Genomic DNA, 22,031 nt, shown 5'->3' with positions numbered 1-22,031 from the left:
ATGTATAATTTGGATAAATTCCTTCTGTGTGGATTTCCCGTAGATCCAGGTAATTAAGACAGTTGCAGTAATTGAAAGGGGTGGGAGAATATTCTGTCTTTTGCACTTGTTCTCTCATTTTTTCCTCTCTCCCTCTCCCTCTTTTTTCTCCATCTTTTTTTCTTCTTCAGCTCATGGAACTGAACTTTCTTTGTACCATTTATCACCCACTTTATGTTGATATTTTTACTTGATTGGGGGTATGGACAGTGCTTCACTGGCGCTCAGCAGCCAAGAGTGATTGATCTCGGTTTGCTTCCTCTTACCCGCTCCAGTCCCAGAGATAGACTGGCACCTAAGCCAACGAGGGCACCAAGAACAGAGCCTGGCACATAGGAGGCTCTCACTAAATAATTGTTAGGGAATTACTAAACTAACCCTCAGCACAGTGTCTTCTGTAGTTGAATTAATGTTTTAATTAATCATGTGTAAGCTCTAAATAACTATTTTTCTTTTCTTTTTTTTTTTTTGTCTTTTTGCCATTTCTTGGGCCGCTCCCACAGCATATGGAGGTTCCCAGGCTAGGGGTCGAATCGGAACTGTAGCTGCCAGCCTATGCCAGAGCCACAGCAACTTGGGTTCCGAGCCGCATCTGCAGCCTACACCAGAGCTCACAGCAACGCCAGATCCGTAACCCACTGAGGGAGGCCAGGGACCGAACCCGCAACCTCATGGTTCCTAGTCGGATTCGTTAACCACTGCGCCATGACGGGAACTCCTAAATAACTGTTTTTCTGACAGAAGTTTTTGTCGTTCTTGTTGGTAAAAACTTTTTTGTCTTCAGCATTTCCTGATTCCCGATGTCTTCACTTTTTGATTCATTGTGAGTGAACCCAAGAGTTCTCAGTATATAGCAGTGCCAGTACCCATTCGTCATATGTTGCCGTGTTCTCTCTTTTATGGCTAGGTCAGGGGTCAAAGGATTGATAGATGTAATGGGAAGCCAGTATTACTGGATTATCTTCAGAGAGCCACAAAATGGTTTTTTGAAATTCGTGGACATTGGCAGTTCCCTAAATGCTATTTGGCAGTTCTCTTTCCATTGACCCAGGTACCCATCTTTCCATTATATACACATATATACACACAGATGAAAATTGTTTGCAAAGTGTTTTCATATTTCATTCTTTACTATGAAGAGAAAATGTTGAAAAATAGGATTTCAGGCCTTTTTTATAGCTTAATATAATTTGGAACAGATTTCTCCACTGATGGTGTTTATACACATGGTACTTGTGACCCAAAAGAAGCAAAAACTAATAATCATTGTGGTCAAGTACTGATGTGTTTGCCAACTTGTTGCTAGTATTCTCCGTAAGCTCAGGCATTTAATAGTGATGAAGGCGCTGCAGACAACTCTTGACTGTTTCCCCAGCGCATGTTCCAGACACTGATGAAGACTTTGAGTTGAGCAAACTCTCGGTAAATGTATCTGCTGCTCTGATTCCAAAGTTTGGAGATACTAACGGAAGGTTTTCTAAAATTCCATGTTCTGACTAAACTCTTCTGTCTTATCAGCCACAAGCTCTGCCCACTTGGAGGACCTCGCTTACCTGGATGAGCAGAGACACACACCTTTGAGAACTTCGCTTCGAATGCCAAGACAGAGCATGGCTGGTGCTCGCACACAACAGGATTTAAGAGGTTAGAACCACAGGAGGGCTTTGCATAGGGATGCCCAGGGGAAAAGAAGTGGGCAGCAGGCAAAAAGTTCTTTGGTTTCTGGGAGTTCCCATTGTGGCCCGGCGGGTTAAGGACCCCACATTGTCTCTGGGGATGCAGGTTCGATCCCTCACCTGGCTTAGTGAGCCAAGGATCCGGCATTGCCACATGCTCAAATCCTGTGTTGCTATGGCTGCAGTGTAAGACTCAGGGGCAGCTCCAATTGGACCCCTAGCCTGGAAACTTCCATGCTGCAGGTGTGGCTGTAGGAAAAAAAAAAAAAAGTTTCTTTGCTTCCAATTTCCACATGTATTTAAGCCTCTTTTAAGAAGTAAGCATGTAACCATGTCATTTCTGCTGAATCTAGACAGAAAGATAAACACAAAGGATGACAGAAGCAATGGGAAGCCAGTATTACTAGATTATTTTCAGAGAGCAGCCATAGAAAGGTGATATAATTACCAACAGTTGGAAGCATTGATTCCTTGAAATGGTGAAGGAAAACAAGGGCTGGTGTTGATGGGGAAATAACCCGGATTTCAGAGGAAATTGTTGACAAATTTCAGCCCTCACCATATTATTGCAGGTGAACTTGGTGCAGATTATGTGTTTCACTAGTGAATTTATTTCTTTTACATTCTAGTGGCCGTATCTGGAGACATATAGTACTTTTATTGTCTTAGAATTTTAGTGCTTCCAGTCTTGTCCTGACAACATCTAAACAACTCATCCTTTTTCCACTCAGGCACCTGTTTCTTCACTTTGTTTTTTTTTTTTTTTTTGCATGCTACATGTTTCTACAATCAGGAACCTGATCTTTTTGAAGACTTTGATTTTGTTATAGCCACAATCTAGTTGAGAAGCCTGTTATTGGTATTTCTGCATGTGCCTCTTGTTTGCTTAAATGAGCCCAGCTATCTGTGATAGTCTTTAACAGGTGGTCTGGCTTTCTCTAGTATCTAGTAATCCATAGCACTACTACATCAGGTGCATTTTTTAGTTTAGCTTATAGAGTATTTTCAGCTTTGCTTTGCTCCTTACCCCTTGTCCTTTGCCCTACTCTATCTGTGTAGTACCAGGAAGGGACTCATCTATGCCTCCTATCCATTCTGGAATTCATTATGCTGACAGTTTTTCATTGATGGCTATGCAACTAGGAACAGGAGATAATTAGCTGTTATTACTGCAATTACCATACCTCCCATCAACAATGGTGATTCGATGGCCTCAGTCATGGTTTTAGTTCCCAATCCTATCCATCCTGCATGCCGTTTCTTCAGTTAGCCACATACTAGTTGCTTATTCCAGAAAATCAAATTATGTCAGTTATACTTTAGTGCTGGTAGATTGATTGTATCCAAAGCCTGAATAAATTTAGTCAAAGACCAAATAAATTATCTCTGCCAAGACCAGAATTCATAGCCATAATAATGCATAGCCTGTTGGATACAACTTATGATCTATATAGACCTTCAGATTTGGTTGAAAATCGACTCCATTGGCCTCCCCTTATATCACATTATTGAAAAACATACTAACATTGTTGATTTTATTTTCTGATTTACTAGTCATTGAATAACAGATTTTGTACTACATCAAAAACAAAATTAATGACGGAGTTAAGCTGTGTGATTTTTGAGACCTCCCCATGTTGAATTCTCTTGATATTTGGTGGCACATATCTGCTTTTAGTATCTAAAGATTTAGTAGAGTCTTTGACAGTTACATTCTGGTCAGGTTGATGTTTACACACACATTATCAGCTGTGTCTAGAATACAATAAAAATCTTTTCCATTTCATTGAGCCTCAGCCTAAACATTCATTAAAACCAAAGGGTATCCAGAGATTTTTCCAAAGCCTATCTAAATCTTTAGGAAGCTCTCCATCTGAATAATGCATTCCTAACAAAACTAATTTCATATGCCTTGCAGATAGTGTTTCAACTTATTGTTTACATTAATACCTAAAGATGACCTTTGTCCCTTGATAAAGCAGCTGTGATATTAGTGTTTCAACTCTTTAAAGTTGTCTTTTAAGAGGTGTTCTTTTACTAGTCTAAGTGGTTGGAACATACCATGCAGATGAGTGCATTAATCCATAAGAGACTGGGTGTTTACTAGGTAGCATCTTGTCTGCTAAAAATAGCATACTTTATTTAGAACTCTGAAGCCCTGGACAATAACCTTCCCTCAAAAAAATAGCATGTTATCTTGATTACTATTTACAAACAAGTCTGTAGCTTGCATGTGACTTAAGACATTAACAAGAAAGGAAAGCAAACTTTGACTTTCCCTGTGTTTCTGTAGACCTGTTTGGCAAGCCTTTATAATTTGTGATTATTATATCTAAAATGTTACACTTTCTTACAGAAACAGAATCATATTGTTTTCCTGGTATAATTTTTTTAAAAACATTGTGTTTCCTAATTTTATTTTTTAAAAACATATAAATTGCAGGTGTAGTTCAGTTTTATATCTTTCCCTAACTCTGGTTATGAATGAGGTAAAACAGCTTTACCCCCCAAAAGTAATAAAGTGACTGAAAACCTTTTTTAGTATACATTAAGATGTATCTTCCTATATTAGAGGTACAGCTTTCTGTATTGTAAAATATAACTCAAGTCCTATGAAATAGTTTTTAAATCACAGTTCTGGTTTTAAATGACTCTGGATGTTTAGAGAAGGTAGTTAATGGTCCTGGACACTGTAGTACATCCATTGAGAACTAAATTTACTGACTGAAGTATCTAAAGTAAAACCCCTTGAATAGCAAGCATTTATTGGGTACTTTCCACAGGCAGTCCCACACTATTGTGTTTAGAGCAATGGTTCTCAAACTTTTGGTCCCCAGACCTGTTTACACACTTAAACTATTGAGAACCCTAAAAACCTGTGTTTGTATGAGTTATATCGATTGATATTTACCATATTAGAAATTAAAACTGAGAAAATGTTAAAATACCTGTTCCTTTTTTTTTTAAGTAGTAGACCCATCATGTGTTAACATCACATCGGCTCTGGAAAATTATACCCTACCCTTGTGAGAGAATGAGAGTTAAAAAAGACCAAGAGGAGTTCCCACCATGGCTCAGTGGTTAATGCATCCGACTAGGAACCATGAAGTTACACGGGTTCGATCCCTGGCCTCGTTCAGTGGGTTGAGGATCCGGCGTTGCCGTGAGCTGTGGTGTAGGTCGCAGATATGGCTCAGATCCCGAGTTGCTGTGGCTCTGGCATAGGCTGGTGGCTACAGCTCCGATTCGACCCCTAGCCTGGGAACCTCCATATGCTGCAAGAGCAGCCCTAGAAAAGGCAAAAATACAAAAAAAAAAAGACAAAGAACCTTTTAATATTATAAAAAAAATAGCTTGGGCTTTGTGGAGCTGGAAAGTGTCTTAAGTGCCACACGTCCCAAGATCACACTTTAAGAACAACTGATTCAGGAGTTCCCGTCGTGGTGCAGTGGTTAACGAATCCGACTAGGAACCATGAGGTTGCGGGTTCGATCCCTGCCCTTGCTCAGTGGGTTAACGATCGGATCCTGTGTGCTGTGGCTCTGGCGTAGGCCGGTGGCTACAGCTCCGATTCAACCCCTAGTCTGGGAACCTCTATATGCCGCGGGAGTGGCCCAAGAAATAGCAAAAAGACAAAAAAATAAAAATTAAAAAAAATAATAAGAACAACTGATTCAGAAGATAGCATTATAATTGAAGTAAGTTTTATACCTTTAAGGACCGTACAATCTGTTGACGGAAATGTGAAAATGTATAGTTTGAGAATTGGTTAGATGTTATTCATGAATATGATTTAACAGTATGGGCATAGTTCATGTAACAGTTACCTTAATAGTAACTCCAATTGTTTGATCAGAGTGGTAGCCTTTGACAGCTAAAGCAGAAGTTGCAGGGGTAATGTTCCATTAGCTACAACTTGCATCTTCAGGTTGGGTATTAACATTAACATTTGCTTTGTTGGTAAAAAGTCTTTTTTTTTTTCCACTTCTCAAGACAGCTGTTTTGAACAACTGTTCTACCAAAATTGATGTTTCCAGAGACCTCGCCCAACAATGGGGAGGTCACATAAGGGCACTGTCCAGGATCTGATTGCAGCAAGTTGGGAGATCCTAGTTGTCAGCCATTCAAGAGTTTGAGCTCTAATAACAAAACAGTTACAGTAGATTGTGTCCTAGTACAGAGTACATAGTTGGCTAACCTACAAGTGCCTTTCAAGTCCCAAAGCCTACTGTCCTTGACAGATATTAATTTGAAGCCTTAAAAGTTTTTAACTCACGTTTTTAAAATTATTTGGGGGTCCATTTCTTAAATTTAATCACCATTATGTTAATGTGGAGTCATACTAAGCGTTTTCCACCTGAAACCTCTTGCTCTTTCTGGCCATCTTAATGGAATCTCTTTTGACACAGAAAGATAGACACTAAGTTTGCTGTCCAGTAAAAGGAAAGAAGAGGGTGTTAGCTTTTAAGGATAGATGTTATATAAGTCTTGCAACAAATATATAAATGGAACCAGGGAGAGTTAAAATATGCAAAACAAATCATAGCATTAATGACTTTGAATAGAAGCTACTTGGGATAAATTAACAACAAATTGTTAATAATAAGACTCTAGAACCTACCTGATGTTAAATCATGATCACACAGTTCAGCTTGAAGAGATTATACATTCCTCATTCAAACTTTCGCAATATATGTTTGTTTTCTTAGGACTTTCACTAAATCTCATTACATAAATGGCCATTCAGAGGCCTTGGGTTTAGTTAATAGCTGCTTTAATAGATACTAAGTTGGGGGGGCATATGAACAAATGATAGTCTGACTCATTGGCAGAGTTGATATGAAAAATTGATCCTGCCACAGTTAACTTAGCTTTGTCAAAGCAAAGAATTGAATTTTATCAAAAAGAATCAATACTTCATGGCATTTTTGAGTCCCTTGCTTTGCCAAAACAATGAGTCCTTTCTGAAGATGACTAAGATGTATGTCATGAAGCTAATACTCTTGCATTAGCCTGCTGAGTCACTCTCCCTGAGGTTGCTTAGTCATCTGATCATTGCCAGGCTAGCTCTCACATTTACGAGGGAATATTTCCATCGGTCTTTTCTATTTCACTGTTCATTGTTTTATTTTTACAAGATTAAAATTCTTTCTTTTTAGATAAATCCAAAATCCAGAGAAAAAGTTGCATGTACATAACTGCCTATATGTAAATATTAGGGTAAGAGTTCCCGTTGTGGCTCAGTGGAAACAAATCTGACTAGAATCCATGAGGACTCGGTTTGACCCCTGGCCTCACTCAGTGGGTTAAGGATCTGGCGTTGCCATGAGCTGTGGTGTAGGTTGCAGATGCAGCTTGAATCTGCCTTTGCTGTGGCTGTGGCGTAGGCCAGAGCCTACAGCTCTGATTCAGCCCCTGGCCTGGGACCATCCATATGCTGTGCCATGCGTGCAGCCCTAAAAAGACAAATCAATCAGTCAGTCAATATTAGGGTAGATTGTAAGTTTTAGTTGTGTAAGGTTATCCTAGCTCTTTTGCAAAGGACCTTAAATTTTGAAAATGCGGTAGTCAAGCTGGATGTCTTTGAATGTCTGCTAGAAACTGATTTATGCCTTTTGGAGTAGTCTGATTTTTTAAAGTAGATCACTACTTGTTAAAGCAGCTGCAAATAGGTGCACAGATCTGGTTTTTAAGTAAACCAGCCTTAGTTGGCAAATTCCATTTTAAAGTTTGAAAACCCAAGCAGTGACTAATTAATATACAACAAAGTTCCCCCATAAGACCTGAAAGGAAGAAATAACCTTTGGAAAAGAGAAGAGTCTATAAACCACATAATCTTCTAATAGACACATATTGACCTCTTGCATGAAAAAACACACTACTTCAAGAAAGGCTGGGGAGAAACATGAAAAATTTTAATCATGATATCTAATTCTACAAGAATAAATCACTGAAAATATTTTAAGTGCCGTAAGTGCAATAGAGAAAACAATTTTGATGCTTTGATCTAAATTAAAGAATCAGCTTTCTAACTAAATCTATCATTATTTTCTCCAAAGGTGACTAAATCTTATTAAGGTAACCATAATGCCAGTACATTTACTTAGGTAACACTTTGTAAAGCCTTTTTGATTCAGTAAAATGATCTAAGCATTCCAATTGTGTAGAATGTAATAAAAGATTTTTTTATGGGATAACTTCCCCAGATACTAATAAAATACAGAACCGGAGACTTTTCTTTGAGGGCCATAGCTATTTCATCACTGCGCTTTCACTTAAAAATGTTTAACCTTAAATTTCAAGTAATTAGCTAGTTTTGATTCTGCAATAAAAATCTCACCTTTAAGACCAGCAATCTAATAACATAAAACTATGGTGACATACTTATGTAATTCTTTTATCAGATGTTTCCCATTTTAAAAGCTTTATACTGTTTTTGTATTTTCCATACATGTGGAGGTATTAAATGTGAGGAAACATAAAAAGTGGCAACATTTGGGAGAGTTGGATTTTCCTCTGTTTCTTTTACTGTTTTTCAAAGATCATTGTTTTCTTCCCAAAAAGTCCACTCAGCACTGACTCCAGAGTTTTCTTAAATATTTTCCTGTAAGATCAGTGTCAAAAGGCTGAAATTTAATCTACAGATTATTCAGAGAGTCAAAGTGTTATTTTCCAGAGTAAAATAAGCCTTTCCCCTTTTTTATCCCCACATTAAAAGAATGCAGTAGACTTCTTAAAACACTAAGACAAATGCTGAGGGTGCGACACCTTTAAACGGATAAAAGAAAAAAAATGATAGCTTACATTTATAGGAGCTCCTATTCTTTGTAGACACTGTGCTAAGAACTTTAAACATGTTATTTAATCCTCACAAGTCTTTGATGCAAGTGGTGGTAGTAAGGAAACTGGGATTTAGAGAGGTTAAATAACTTGCTTAAAGTTACATGTCTAGTAATTGGCAGCGCAGGGATTCATTTCATATCTGGCAGACTCTGGAGCCTGTGCTCTTAACCACCATGCTATACTGTGTCATAGACGATGTAATATAAAAAGCTTGAAGTAATAGTAGCAATACAATGGCTTATTGTAGATAGTTCAATACACTGGGGTGTTAGGAATGGGAAACAGTTGCATATAAATACTAATTGCCAGATGGTGGTTGCCAGGCCTGCAGGGAGTGGAAAATGGGGAGTTGCTGTTCAGAGCATATAAAGTTTGAGTCATGCAAGATGAAAAAGTTTTAGAAATCTCCTGTACAGCATTGTACTTATTGTTAATGAAATTACTTACCATCAAACATCTTCTTTAATGAAATGCCTGTTCAGATATTTTGTCCACTTTTTCACTGGACGCTTCTTTTCTTATTAATGAGTTTTGAGGGTTTGTTATATAATTTGGATACAAGTCCTTTATCAGATATGTGCTTTGCAGGTATTTCCTCCCAGTTTATGGCTTATCTTTTCATTCTTTTAACAGTATCTTTTGAAGAACAAAAGTCTTTAGAAGTCCAATTTATGAATTTTTGTCTTTGGTGGATTGTTCTTCTGGTGTTGTATCTAAGAATTCTTTGACAAACCAAGTCACAAATATTTACTTCTAGACGTTTTACAGTTTCAGGTTTTATATTTAGGCCTGATTGGTTTTGAGTTAATTTTTGTATATGATGCAGTACATGAAATATGTCAAAGTTTTGGGGTGGGTTTTTTTTTTTTTTGTCATGAAGATATCCAATATTTCCAGCACTATTTATTGCAAAGACTATTCTTCCTCCACTGAATTCCTTTTGCACCTTTGCACTGTCGAAAATCAGCCATCTAGACGTTTCCTGGTGGCACAGCAAGTTAAGGATCCAGCATTGCCACTGCTGTGGCACCAGTTCAATCCCTGGTCCGGGAACTTGCACATGCCACAGGCACAGTCCAAAAGGGGAAAAAAAAAAAAATGAGCTATATATATGTATGTATATGTCTGTTTCTGGACAACTTCTATTCCATTCATCTTGTTTGTCTATCTTGATGCTAACACACACCTTCTTGATTGCTATAGCTTTATAATAAAATTTAAAACCAGGTATCATTACCCTTCCAATGTTAATGTTCTTTTTGAGAATTGTTTTGGCTGTCCTAGGTTCTTTGTATTTCTGAATGAAACCTTGTAAATTTCTACCCAAAATGCCTATTGGAATTTTGATGGGGCTTGTATGGTGTCTATATAGATGAATTTGGGGGAAATTGACTTCTTATCAATGTTGACTCTTCCAGTTCATGAACATACTCTATCTCTCCATTCATTTAGCCCTTAACTTCTCTCAGCAATGTTTTGTAGCTGTACAGATGTTGAAAATACTTTGTCATGTTTACCCTTTAGTATTTCATATTTCTTAAGTTTTTAAGTAATGCTGCTTTTTTTAAAATTTCTAATTGTTCATTGCTAGTTTATAGAAGTACTGTTAATTTTTGTATATTTCTCCTGTATCCGGAAACCTTGCTAAACTCACTTGTTATTCCTAAGGGCTTTTTTTTTTAAATAGATTTCACAGGATTTCTACATAGTTAACATTTGGTCTACAAATAATAGTTTTACTTCTTCCTTTTTCTCGCCTTACTGCTCTAACTAGAACTAGTACAATGTTGATTAGACACAAAGGGAGCGGAAATCCTTATCTTATTCTGATCTTTGAGAGAAAGCATTTGGTTTTTCACCCTGAGATATTAGAGATAGGTTTGCAGTAGATGCTCTTTATCAGGTTGAGGTTGTTCCCCTACTATGTTTAGTTTGCCAAGAGTTGTTTGTTTTTAATCAGGAGTTCATGTTGGATTTTGTCAGATGTTTTTTCTGTATCTGCAGAATAATCATATGGTTTTCATTTTTACTTTGTTAGTAAGGTAAATTACATTGACTTCAGACGTTGTCACTGGTTTTAATACCCATGTAATGAGAAACTATTCCCTTCTCTTCAATTTTATAAAAAAAAAAATTGTGCAGAATAAATATTATTTCTTCCTTAAATGGTTGGTGGAATTTTCTCATGAAGCCATCAGGTTCTGGAGTTTTCATGATGGGAAGTTTTCAATTATTTTAGTAGATATGGGCTATTCAGGTTATGTGTTTCTTTTTTAGTGGGCTTTGTTAAATTGTGTCTTTCAAGAAATTTGTCTATTTCAGGGAGTTCCCTTCGTGGCTCAGGGTTAACGAACCCAACTGGGATCCATGAGGATGCAGGTTCGATCCCTGGCCTCACCAAGTGGGTTGAGGATCCGGCATTACTGTGAGCTGTGGTAAAGTTTGCAGATGCAGCTCAGATCCCATGTTTCTGTGGCTGTGGCATAGGCCAGCAGCTGTAGCTTCGATTCAACCCCTAGCCTGGGAATTTCTATATACCACAGGTGTGGCCCTAAAAAGCAAAAAATAAAAATAAAAAAACAAAGAAATTTGTCTATTTCAGAGTTCCTGTTGTGGCTCAGGGGGACTGACTAGTATTCATGAGGATGCAGGTTTGATCCCTGGCTTGCTCAGTGGGTTAAGGATCTGGTGTTGCCGTGATCTGTGGTGTAAGTCACAGACAAGGCTTGGATCCTGCGTTGCTGTGTCTGTGGCATAGGCCAGCAGTTGCAGCTCCAGTTGGACCGCTAGCCTGGGAACTTCCATATGCCACAGGTGCGGCCATGAAAAGCAACAAGCAAAAAAAAAAAAAAAATTTGGAATGGATAAGCAATGAGATTCTGCTGTATAGCCCAGGGAACTCTATCTGATCACTTGTGGTGAAACATGATGGAGGATATGTTAAAAAAAAAAGAATACATGTACATAACTGGGTCACTTTGCTATATAGCAGAAATTGATAGAACATTGTAAATCAGGTATAATTTTTAAAATTTTTTAAAAAGAAAAAAAATTGTCTATTTTAGCTAACTTGTTGAATTTATTGGTGCAAAGTTGTTCATAATTTCCTCTTACCCTTTTAATTTGGAGTCACATTATCACACCTTTTTTTAAGTTTCTGGTCATTTTGCTGTTTTATAATTGTCGAGAGGAGTCGCTGTCTTTACTTTTTTTGGCTGACCTGCAGCATGTGGAAGTTCCTGGACCAGAGGTTGAACTGGCACACAGTTGCTATCTGAACCACAAGCAGATCCTTAGCCCGCTGCACCACAAGGGAACTTCCCTATCACTCATTCTTATTCTGTTTTCATTGATATTTTCTGTCTTCTCTTTTTTTTTCCTGGTTAGTCTGCTTAGAGGCTTATCAATTTTATTGTGCTTATTAAATATTTTCATTTTTACTATTGTTTTCGTCATTACTATTTTATTTCTGCTTCGATTTTTATTATTTCCTTTCTTCTGCTTGCTTTGGGCTTTTTTTTTTTTTTCTTTTTTTCAAAATTTCTGAGATAAAAGGTGAGGTCATTGACATAGACCTTCCTTCTATTCTGATAGAGGCATTTTAATGCTATAAATTTCCCTGTTAAATATTGTTTAGCTGCACTTCACAGATTTTGTATTTTCATTCTCATTCACTTCAAAATGCTAACTTTTAATTTCGTCTCACCTCATGGATCTCTCTGGGGAATTTCCATATGTGTTTCTGCTATTGATTCCTAATTTAATTCTATGATAGTTGAAGAGTATACTTGGAATAGCATGAATTCTTTTCAGTTTGTTCAGAATGTTTATGAGTCAAATATGGTCTCTTGATAAATTTTTCAAGGACATTACAATACTTGTGTTGGGGGTTCCTCCAAGTTCGCTGAGTCACTAGGAAGACTCATGGTACTTACTCAGCATATAGTCATTCCCATAGCTATGCTTTACTGCAGTCAAAGGGTACAAAACACAATCAGCAGAGGGAAAAGGTACATGAGCCAAAGTCCACAGGAAACCAGACACAAGCTTCCAAGTGTTCTCTCTCAATGAAGCCTCACAACATGCACTTAATTCCTCAAGCAGTGAATTGTGATGTGTGTGAAATGTTGTCTAGCAGGAAATTTCACTAGAGATCCAGTACCCAAGATTTTTACTGGGTTCTGGTCACTTAGACCTCCTTGCCTAAAACATACCAAAATTCCAGATTCCCAGAAGAAGAGGCAAGTATTCAGCATAAACATACTATTTGTACAAATTAGGCACAGTGAGCCATTCCTTTTCATTCTGGGAATTGTGGGAATCATCTTGAAATCCACATTCCCAAACTTCCTGTTGGGGCCAACCTTTCAAGCAAGCTTCCTGAGGATAGTGGTCTTGGGTCAATTATATCAGCTCTTTTCTGCACAATAGCATATTTCCAGTTATCTCCTCCCAGCCCTTATTTTATTGTTAGGTGACATTTTACTTATTTAAATCTAATAAACCCTGCCATATAAAAGTCAGTTATCTTTTAAAGAGTTAGAAAAAAATGTTATGTATTAATCCACGTAGTTACCACTTCTGATGCTCTTCATTTCTTTGTGTTAATCTGTTTTTTAATCTGCTGTCATTTTTCTTCTTCCTGATAGACTACTTTTAACATTTCTTATATTGTGTGTCTTCTGGTGATTAATTATTACTTTTTTTCCGTTTTCGTATGCCTGAAAAGTCTTTTTTTGCCATTATTTTTGAAAGATATTTTTATTGGATAAAGTATTATATATAGGTTGACATGTTTTTTTCTTTCCATAACTTAAAGCTTTAGCTCTATTGCCTTCTCATTTGCATTGTTTTTGACAAGAAATCTGCTGTCATCCTTATCTTTGGTCCTTTGTGCTTAAAGTATCTATGGCTGCTTTTCAGATTTTCTCTTTATCACCAGTTTTAAGCAATTTGACTATGATACTCCTTGTGTCATTTTTTCATATTTCTTGATTTGGGGGGCTCGTTGAGTTTCCTGGATGAGTGAGGTTATAGATTTTGTCACATTTGAAAATTTCATAGCCATTGTTTCTTTAAATAAATTTGCTGTCACGTACTTTCAAGGACTACAATTACACCTGTATCTGGCCACTTGAAGTTGGCCCACAGTTCACTGATGCTCTTTTTATTAAACATTATTTTTAGGAAGTTACCATTGTGGCTCAGCAATAATGAACCCAACTATATCCATGAGGACATGGGTTTGATCCCTGGCCTTGCTCAGTGGATTAAGGATCTGGTATTACTGTGAGCAGTGGTGTAGGTCACAGATGCAGCTTGGATCCAGCATTTCTGTGGCTTTGGTGTAGGCTGACAGCTATAGCTTTGATTTGACCCCATCCTGGAAATTTCCATATGCCACAAGTGCAGCCCTAAAAAAATAGAATAATAATAGTAATAATTTTTAACTTTTTTCTCCATGTGTTTAATTTTGCATAGTTTTCATTACTATGTCTTCAGGATTACTTATCTTTCCTTCTGAACTATCAAATTTGTCACTAATCCCATCTAGTGTGTTTTTCATTTCTTTTTTTTTTTTTGTCTTTTTGCCATTTCTTGGGCCACTCCTGCGGCATATGGAGGTTCCCAGGCTAGGGGTCAAATCGGAGCTGTAGCTGCCAGCCTACGCCACACCCATAGCCACTTGGGATCAGAGCCACGTCTGCAACCTACACCACAGCTCATGGCAATGCCAGATCCTTAACCCACTGAGCAAGGCCAGAGATCAAACCCGCAACCTCATGGTTCCTAGTCAGATTCGTTAACCACTGTGCCGTGACGGGAACTCCTGATTTTTTTTTCTAAAAGTAAAATTTGAGTCTTTTACATCTTCCATGTCCTATCTTTTGAACGTATAGAATGTAGTTATAATTATAGTTTTAATAGTTTTCCTCTGCTAATTCTAACAACTGTGTCACTTCTTAGTCAGTTTTAGCTGATTAGTTTTTCCACTAATTACAGTTTATATTTTCCTTCTTCTTTGTGTGCCTGATAATCTTCATCTGAATGCCGAACAGTGTGAATTTTACCGTAGTGGGTGTTGGATATTTTTGCATTCTTATAAATGTTCTTCAGTTTGGTTTTTTTTCTGGAATGTGAGTTAGTTATTTGGAAATAGCGCCATCAATTTGGGGTCTTGTCTTTAAGATCCGTCAGATAGAACCAGAACAATATTTACAGGTCTCTTTATTCTCTACTACAGAGACAAGTTCTTCCGGGATTTAATCCAATGTCATGTAAATTGTGAGGTGTTCCATTCTGGTTGTTAGGAGCAGGTGCTGCTCCTGGCCCTGTGTAAGCAGCAGGTGCTCTTCTCCCATTCTCATACTTGTGCCAGTCACTACTCTGCTGATTACTCAAGGGTTATTACTCGCCACAGATCTACAGAATCCCTTCTCTACCCGCGTTCTCCAGGACCCGATTCTTTGAAGACTCGCTGCCTTGGTCTCCCTGGATTCTCCATTCTATCTGCTCACCTAAGGGAGTCTCCCAGAATACAACTAGGATCTCCCTCCCTATACTTACTTCCGAAAGTTCTCTCACTGTCATAAGTGGGCATAGGGTTTACCTTTACTTTCTGTCTCTCAGGGGCTCGAATTTTTCACTGCCTATGTCTTGTGCCTTGAAAACCATTGTTTCATATATTTTGTCTAAAAGTTTGTTTTGAGTTGTTTTATATGGGAGGGCAAATCTGGTCTTGTTTCTCCATCTGGGCCAGAAGTAGAAATTCATATCAAATTTTAATAAGAAAATTATAGGAGTTCCCATTGTGGCGCAGCAGAAACGAATCCGACTGGGAACCATGAGGATGCGAGTTCAATCCCTGGCCTTGCTCAGTGGGTCAAGGATCCGGCATTGCCGTGAGCTGTGGTGTAGGTCACAGACACAGCTCGGATCCAGCGTGGCTGTGGCTGTGTCGTAGGCCAGCAGCTATAGCTCTGATTAGACCCCTAGCCTGGGAACTTCCATGTGCTTTGGGTACGGCTCTCAAAAAAAAAAAAAAAAATTGTAGATGAAATGAACAGAGGATCAACCCATCTTTCATTAGAAAATGACTGGCTTGGGGCGTTCCCATTGTGGCTCAGTGGAAACAAATCTGACCAGCATCCATGAGGACGCAGGCTTGATCCCTGGCCTCACTCAGTGGGTTAAGGATCCAGCATTGCCATGAGCTATGGTGTAGGTCACAGACTTGGCTCACATCCCACATTGCTGTGGCTGTAGTGTAGGCCGGCAGCTATGTAGCTCCAATTAGGCCCCTCGCCTGGGAACCCCCATAGGCCATGAGTATGGCCCTAAAAAGACAGAAGGAAAAGAAAATGAGTGTCTTGGTAGTTAGAATTGGGTTTTCTGTAAGCTAAAATACATACTTTACCTATAATAAGAGAGAAATATGGTTATTATTTGCACAAAATAAATCTTACAAGTAGCATTAGCAAGATGTTAATTACTAAATGGATGTGTGTGGCTTCAGCCTTCTCAGTAACTTTTCTAGAAGAAACACATCTGCTGTCCTCTCTGGACACTTAACTCTAAGGCATGTTTTCTCCCGTCCGCCAACTTCCTGTAGGAACATGATTCTTTGATTGTTGGTGTCTTGGTCAACATCCAAGCCTTGCCTGTGATATGTACAGAGCTTGGAAAATAACAATTTTCCTCCCCAAACACCTTATTATTTAATGATCCTCTTGTTTATGACAGTAGCCTTTAAACAGGAATGTATCCCCGAAAGGTGGCAAACAAATGCTTCATTTCTTTTTATGATCATAGTGCAGTTCAAGTGCTTTTCAAAGATCTGCGTTTGCATCCAATTGCTCTAGCCTTCCTGTCCTACCAAAACCAAGTCTATAAACATTTCCCTGCAGTTGAGAATGGAAAATCCATATGCAGTGTTTTCATTCACAAATTCATTTATTAAACATTATTGAATGTGCATAACTCATGACAAAAATTGTACTAGTTAATAAGGGCTTACTAGGTTAGGTGACTGTGGTAGGGTAAGTTAATATAAGGGTAGAAGTGTAGGGTTTGACATGGTGATGTCTGATGCATGTATTTGAGGACTGTATATTAGGAGGGGTATGTGGCTTACAAGGTGATTCACTAAAAACTTAAGTCCGTGGTAAAAAGCAAAGGATGCTGAGAATCTAAACTCTATGACTATCCTTCACTGAGGATTAACTAGGTTCTGAACTAAGAAGTTAATGTACATTTTCTTATTTAACCTTATGAAGTAGACGTTCTTATTATTGTCACTTTACAGATGACAAAACCGAGGCTTCGAGTGATCCAGCAGCTCCTCCAAAAGTGTTATTTCTGTACATAGCAGTGGAATGGGAAGAGGAAACAGGAATTATATCTGAGAGATATTACTCAGAAATAGTTGATAGAACCTGTGACAAATTAGAGGTTAAGGTTAAGGAAGAAGAAATTCCTGGTGGTCTCCAGTTTCTCTCTTGGGGGACCAGGCAAATGATGATACTTCATTAACTGCGATAACACATAGAAAATAAAGAATGGGTTAAGGTGGGTGAGAAAATAACTTGAGTTCTAAACATTTTAAGTTTGATATACCTATTGGAAATCCATGTAGGTAACTCATGTAAGTTGCTGGAAATGCTGGACAGGAGTTGAGAACTGGGATCTGGAATAGAAGCATAAACTATCACCACTTAGTTGTGAAAGCTGTTCGTCTATGCCTTCGAGATTACCCAGGGAGATCATGAAGAAGAAAAAACAATAAAATATAAACCTAAGATTGGCAATATTTTAGGGATGGGCAGAAGGGGAGGAATCATTAAAGATATATCAGGAGGAGAGGACTGAAAAAGAACTAGAAGAAAGTGTTATTATGTTAAGCCCAAGACGGGAATGTATTTCAGAAAGCCGGGATTAGTTAAAACTGTTAAATCCTAAGGAATTGTTAAGCAATTCATTGGACTTGAAAATCAGAAAGTTTCAACAGAGCGTATGGGAGGAAGCCAGGCTAGAAAGAATTACTGCTGTGAAAGTGAAGAGAGCAAACATGGCTCTTTCAGAATGTTTGGGGGATAGCAGGGATATAAGAAATTCAAAACGACGAGGGCTCAAAAAGAGTCACCATATTCTCAATATCCTTTTCATTATGTTTCATTTTAAATAATAGGTGTGGGAGGGAGGGGATTATGGCTACACTGGATTCTTTTTTTTTGGCTTGATAATGTAGATAGTGGTAGCAGCTACCACCGTTAACAAGCAGATACTGTCCTAAGCACACTGCAAACATTAATTCATCTTAATCCTCACGTCATGGTTATCCCTGAGTTAAAGATGAGGAAAACTGAGATATCAAAAACATTGGAGTTCTTGGCTCAGCAGTAACCCCACTAGTATCCATGACAATGTGGGTTTGATCCCTGGCCTCACTCAGTGGGTTAAGGATCTGGCATTGCCTTGAGCTGTGCCTTGAGCTCAGATCCAGCGTTACTGTGGCTGTGCCATAGGCAGCTGCAGCTCTGATTTGACCTCTAGCTTGGGAACTTCCATATGCCATGGGTACAGCCCTGAAAATACAAAAAAAGAAAAAAGAAGGAACATAAGTACCTCTCCTAAGGTCACACAGCTAGTGAGTAGCAGAGACAGTAAACAAACTGAGGCGTCCTGGCTCTGTGTCCGCAATCGTACCCACTCGACTCTATGTTTCCCTGCTGACCCAAAAAGCATTTTTGCTTTATTTAATCTTTTTTTTTTTTCAAACAGACATTATCTGAAATGAACATTTCTCAGGCTATTATCTTTAGATTGCTTTTCAGGACCTGCTTCAAATTACTTTAATATTCTTCAAAAACTCATTTCCTGGGGTTGGAATACTACTATATTCCTAGGAATGCCTACTAGTCCTATTCCTGAGTGCCATAAATAAGCAAGAGACCCTAAAGAGAGTTGACTCTTGTGAATAGGCGAGCAAGCCTTCTAGAAGCTCAGTAAATGAATGAGCCCTCCCTTGGTTCAATAAATATACTCACAAAAAAATAAGTATGTTTTTTTGACTTCTGTGTGGTGCTAATGTGATACCAGGTTTTATCTGAAGTGTTATGTTTTTCCTCTGCTCTGTGCAGAAAATCGCATGAATAAGCCTGAAATTATCTCTTGTTCTGAGGAACAGAGGTGCTTCCAGGCTAGACTTTCCAGCCATCATGGAAGAATGTGAGGAAATACGGCTCTGCTCCTGTTTGCACCAGACCTTGGCTGTATAACACACACCCTTTCTTCTGCCAGTCCTGTGACTGACTTCTAACATGATTCATGGTGGTTTTCCATGAGTAAATATGCTTTAGTCTAAATCCAGTTAAAGCTCTCTTGCCCCCACTTCCCCTTTCCCTCTTCCCTTTGCTGCAGCTGTTTCTGTTTGCATTTGGACAAGCTGGTCTGTTAGCCTTAATGCACTTTTATTTGTTTTTTAAATGTTTATTCTTTGACTTGGTTAAAGAAAGGTCAGTTTTCTCTGTAAGCCTAGATAGATAATTATTCGTATTGATGGTCTCACAGAGACTGTTTCCTAGAGAGAATTCATTTGTCTGACGCAGGCCTAATTTGCATTGAAGAGATGCACACACTGATCTGAATCTGGCGTGGTTATTAAATCTGTTTTTAAAACTGCCTTCCAGAGTTCCCGTCGTGGCGCAGTGGTTAACGAATCTGACTAGGAACCAGGAGGTTGCGGGTTCGGTCCCTGCCCTTGCTCAGTGGGTTAACAATCCGGCGTTGCCGTGAGCTGTGGTGTAGGTTGCAGACGCGGCTCGGATCCCGCGTTGCTGTGGCTCTGGCGTAGGCCGGTGGCTACAGCTCCGATTAGACCCCTAGCCTGGGAATCTCCATATGCTGCGGGAGCAGCCCAAGAAATAGCAAAAAGACAAAAAAAAAAAAAAAAACTGCCTTCCGAAGCTTGTCTTACTTGTGTACCCTATTGGAACATCTTTCCTTTCTGTGTTTTTTTTTCCTTTCAACATTTTATTAGGAAAATTTTCTGATATAGAAAAAAAAAGGCAAAGATTTTACAGTAAACACTTGCATACTTGCCTTATTATAGCATTGATATTTTATTATCTTATTTTTCCCACATATCTACCCACCTACCCATCTCTGGGACCACTCATTTTTTACAAATTTCAAAGTAACTTCCAGATGTCAGTATATCTTGGAATTTTTGAGAAGGATGGGATAATCTTTCTGCTCTCTTGCCACCCTGGGACTTCCACTTCTTGTGTGCAGGGGTAAGAAAACCACATCTGTTACTGAATGTATGGATTAGCTTGTCTTTTCCTCTTCCCTCAGCTATAGTTGCAGGGATCATTTCTCACTGGATTATTTCAGTAGTTTCTGCCTTAGAAAACCTCTTGAAAGCCAGCTGATATCCCAAAGAAACATTTATTTAGGAATATGAACTCCACATCATGTATTCATAATCTCCATGTCCCATGGTACAGGCCATTCGTATGCCCTAAATTATAGTTGGTACATACGAATTATGGCTTTCTTGTATCATATTGATCTGACAAAAGCCTTAGATTCTGAGGTACAGAAATTGTTTCTAGGCCTGTTCTTGGTGTCTGCAGTTGTTTTACCATATGGTACTGGGCTAATTTTGTCTTTTCTTCCCTTGAGGCTTTTGTGAATTGATTACATTTTTAGAAAAATTTTAAAATAACTTTTTAAAATGTCAAAGCTTTCTCGGTAGAATAAAATATGATGAGAGATTACGTCAACATGAGAACAAGTTACCTTAATAGAATTTTTCTCAAAAACTTCAGCACATAGTTGAATCTGTACTTATTCCCCATATTATAAATTGGCAGTAGTCATAGTCGTGAAAGTCCTTTTGGCACAGGATGGTAAGTAATCTCAGACCTGAAAAGATAAGTCAGTAGTTTAGAAAGCAACTGAGTGTCTCAGAAGCTCTTCTCTTTCTGGAAAAGTCTTCTCTGGCCAAGCATGCAGATCCTACAGTGAAGCACAGGGGTGGGGTGAAGGAGAAAGAAGCTAGCCTCTCCAGTCAGCTAAGTCTACTCAATTCTGGTCATCAGTGGTTTAATCAGTGGCCAGACTGCAGATTTAATAGTGACATCGTAGAGAGCAGCTACATAATAAATAACAGAAAAAAACATGGATTTTGGATTCAGATTTTGAGTCTAGTTCTGAAACCAGGTGTGGGATCTTAGCTCTCTTAAGGGCTGATTAGACTCATCTCAAGCCAACTGATCTTGTGTTTTCCCCTTCCTCACTGGGAGTCCTGTGACTGCTCAGCCAGAGCTCAGTGTGTCTGTCTGAGTGTCTCCCCACCAAGAGCACTCAGAAACCCAGGAAACCCCCTGAGTCACGGTTAGCAGCCCCCTCCTATCAAGCGACATCATGGAAAATGGTGGAGTAAGGAGCTCCAAGAATCAATCCTCCCCTGAAGCAACCATCAAGCTAGCGCGTCTGACAGCATCAACTTTTTCAGAACTCTGGAATTGCAAAGCAAAGCAAGAAAAGCAGGTTATAAAACAGTATCTATAGTATGATCCCATTTTTTGTTTTAAAAATAAGTGTATATGGTACATACAGAACTCAGGGAAAAAAGTGAATTGAGTTTCTCTCTGGGCAGTGGGAGTAGAATTATCATTTTGTTTATTTGCTCTTCCTAAATTTTCTATAGTGAATATGTATTACTGCATAAAAAAATAGCAAAAGTGAAATAGAAGAGTTTGGCAGTTTCTCAAAAAGTTAAAACATAGAGTTTCCATATGACCCAGCAGTACCACTCCTGCAAGTATACTCAAGAGACTGAAAACATATGTACACAAAAACTTGTACATGATTGTTCATAGCAGCATGACTCATAACAGCTAGAAAGTGGAAACAAGCCAGCTGTCTGTCATAAATGGATAAACAAAATGTGATCTACCCACATAATGGAATAAGATTTCAGCAATTCAGAGGTTGCAGTACTGAAACATGCTACTACATGAATGAACCTCAAAACATGTTAGGTGAAAGAAGGCAGATACAGAGGGCCACCTGTTATATGGTAACATGTATGTGAAATGTCTCAAATATGCAGTTCTGTAAAGACAGAAAGTCTCTGATTGCCTGGAGGCTGGGGGAAATGGCGACTAGAGAGTGATGGCTAAGGCGTGTGTGGTTTTCTTTAGGCAAAGATGAAATTATTCAGGAACTAAGCAGTACTGGTTGTGCAACTTGGTGAATATACTAGAAACCACTGAATTATATACTTTAAAAGGATGACTTTGATGGCCTGTGAATCATAGCTCAATAAAATAATGTTTAAGAAAAGTAAAATATATCAGCTGTACAACACTAGAATTAAGAATATTGTTAGCAAGTTAAAGTTACCTTTTTTTTTTTTTTTTGGTCTTTTTGCTATTTCTTGGGCTGCTTCCGAGGCATATGGAG

The 22,031-nt window shown here is 38.4% G+C and overlaps 1 protein-coding gene across 1 annotated transcript in view; it reads left to right on the top strand.

Annotated features, from left to right (window-relative positions):
* TANC2 (tetratricopeptide repeat, ankyrin repeat and coiled-coil containing 2) overlaps window positions 1-22,031 on the top strand; it is a 361,658-nt gene that overhangs the window by 236,980 nt on the left and 102,647 nt on the right. Inside the window, 1 exon segment of the mRNA XM_047758672.1 lies at window positions 1,558-1,683. Coding sequence (XP_047614628.1) covers window positions 1,558-1,683 — 126 coding nt within the window.

This window comes from Phacochoerus africanus, chromosome 14, assembly GCF_016906955.1.
Source record: "Phacochoerus africanus isolate WHEZ1 chromosome 14, ROS_Pafr_v1, whole genome shotgun sequence".
In the NCBI taxonomy this organism is placed as follows: domain Eukaryota; kingdom Metazoa; phylum Chordata; class Mammalia; order Artiodactyla; family Suidae; genus Phacochoerus; species Phacochoerus africanus.
The sequence above is the reverse complement of the archived record's forward strand: the minus strand, read 5'-3'. Positions and strand labels throughout refer to the sequence as shown.